The following is a 2,210-nucleotide window of genomic DNA, read 5'->3' as shown; positions in this document are numbered from 1 at the left end:
AGTGAAAAGAGAGAGAGGACATCTCATTAAAGAGAGGCTTGGAGTGAATTTGAAAAGAGAGAAGACTTGTAAAGGCTATTCTAGAAAAGTGAGATGAAGAAGGAGATGGCAAAAAATTTCACTACCTCTCGCAACCCTAGAAAAAGTCAACGATCCCCTGTTATAGTATATATAAAAGAATTACCACCATATAAACAAGCGGAAAAAAAAAAACATAACGAAGATCTTTTGGTGTACCAATTGAAAAAGATTAATTGTATGGTTTCAAGGTTGTACGTACAAAGGGCCGCTTAGTACTATTATCTATATGTATGTTTGTCTCAGCATACCCATTACTCTGTCAAGAGCATCCTCATCTCGAGAGCTGCGAGGAGTTAACCTGCTAGCAAGAGCTTGCGCAATTGCATGAGAGGAGACATTTTTTCCATTGCGAAACTCATGATCATGCGGTGGAGTGGTGAGAGAGGAGTAGTTATAGTATGACCTTTCAAGCGAGTTAGAATGGGAATTATAAGGGTAAGGATAGATAGGTTCGAGGGTAGATCCATAACTCCTGTCACTACGCGTTGATTGTGTAGAGGCGATCAATGCTTGTGGGCGGCGGCGCTGATCAATAAAATCTCGTTCAGGCCAAAAACCAGTTGGTAGATTTGCATGTCGATTTACCACCTTAGGCTCAATTTGCTTAGATTGGACATGCCCGCCATTAGAGGAATTGCGAGGAAGCTCATGGTGGGTTTCGCCACAGCCCGGGTGTAAATAAAACCTGCAAATGGAGCAGTTGTATGCCCATCCTCGCCCTTCTTGGCGACACGAGTTGCACGTGTACTTGTCTTCGTCTCGGCCGCAAAGCAGGGTTAAAGGGTGCTCTGGGTGCTTGGCATGAATGGGTTTGAGAGGCAACCTGACGCAAGACTGGTGGAGATCGAAGTTGCACGAGGTGCACCTGTACATCATCCCTCGGGCTGGCTGCCCACATCCATCGCATCGGCATGAACTGCGCAATTCATCTGCATCCACCATAGGTCCACATACTTAGATTGCTAGAGATCACCTTCCCGTTCATATATAGTATTAGTAGTCATGACTTTTATAGACACAAGAGTTTGGTTAGGCTGGTCTAATACTAACACCTATATATATATATATATATATATATATATATATATATATATATATATATATATATATATGTATGTATGTATGTATGTATGTAGAGAGAGAGAGAGAGAGAGAGAGAGAGAGAGAGAGAGAGAGAGAGAGATTACACGTGCACTTAAAAGTAGGCAAAAGGTCTTGTGCTTAAACAAAAACAAATAAACCCACTATATAAAATCTACAATAATATAAAGAGTGCCAAAAGCACTATACATAATTAGATGACTACATAATAAAAATTAGGAGCATAAATAAAAGTTATTTCTTGTTTGAGTGAGAGAGAGAGAGAGAGAGAGAGAGAGAGAGAAAGATTGATTTTGAGATAAGATGCATGCCCACACACTTTTTACAATCCTTCCTATAAACCCAAAAAAGATTCTCCACATAATGAAATCTGAAAGTTAAAGCATCCACATGCAAAATCTACACCACCCTAACAAAGAATTAATTTAACATAAAGCTTCTTGTAAAAGAGAAGGCAGACATTCATGTGCACTTGAATGAAGGAAACACAAAACCCATAACATGCTTAGGAAAATAAATATACAATAAGAACGGTGAGGGACTTGAGTGCATGTGAGTGCATGCGTGTGTAAAACCAAGACTAAATGAACTGCTTCAACCATCCCTAAGATGTATTTAACCAAGTCTAAATGAACTACCTCAACCATACCTTAGATGTATTTAAATGCTTATGTTTCTATTTTTTAATGCCCAAATCTTGTATACAAATAGTAGTTTAAAAAACAGAGACTAAATAAACTACCTAATACCTACACCTAAATAAATCACACTAAGAAGATCATCATCTTATAAAGAATAGAAGCTAGATTAAGTCCAACTACATAATAAATATATAGATAAGTAGAGAGAGAGAGAGAGAGTTTGGGAGATGTATTTAAATGTTTATGTTTCTATTCTTGTCTTGTATACAAGTAGTAGTAAAGAAAAAAACAAGACTAAATGAAATACCTCAACCATACCTTGAAAAAATATGTTTTTTTTGACGAGTTTAAAATTGGTCTAACGTAAACACCCACACAAGGCACACT

General features: G+C 37.7%; 1 protein-coding gene across 1 annotated transcript in view; it reads right to left on the bottom strand.

Annotated features, from left to right (window-relative positions):
• Positions 1-240: 240 nt before the first annotated feature.
• Positions 241-2,210, bottom strand: part of LOC147623599 (uncharacterized) — a 3,280-nt gene continuing 1,310 nt past the window's right edge. The window contains exon 2 of the mRNA XM_086820169.1: positions 241-1,010. Coding sequence (XP_086676295.1) covers positions 304-1,010 — 707 coding nt within the window. The 3' untranslated portion in view covers positions 241-303. The remainder of the gene's footprint in view (positions 1,011-2,210) is intronic.

This window comes from Cibotium barometz, chromosome 26, assembly GCF_041138505.1.
Source record: "Cibotium barometz isolate CiBa-2024 chromosome 26, ASM4113850v1, whole genome shotgun sequence".
NCBI classification, from domain to species: Eukaryota; Viridiplantae; Streptophyta; class Polypodiopsida; order Cyatheales; family Cibotiaceae; genus Cibotium; species Cibotium barometz.
This window is presented reverse-complemented; position numbering and strand designations above follow the sequence as displayed.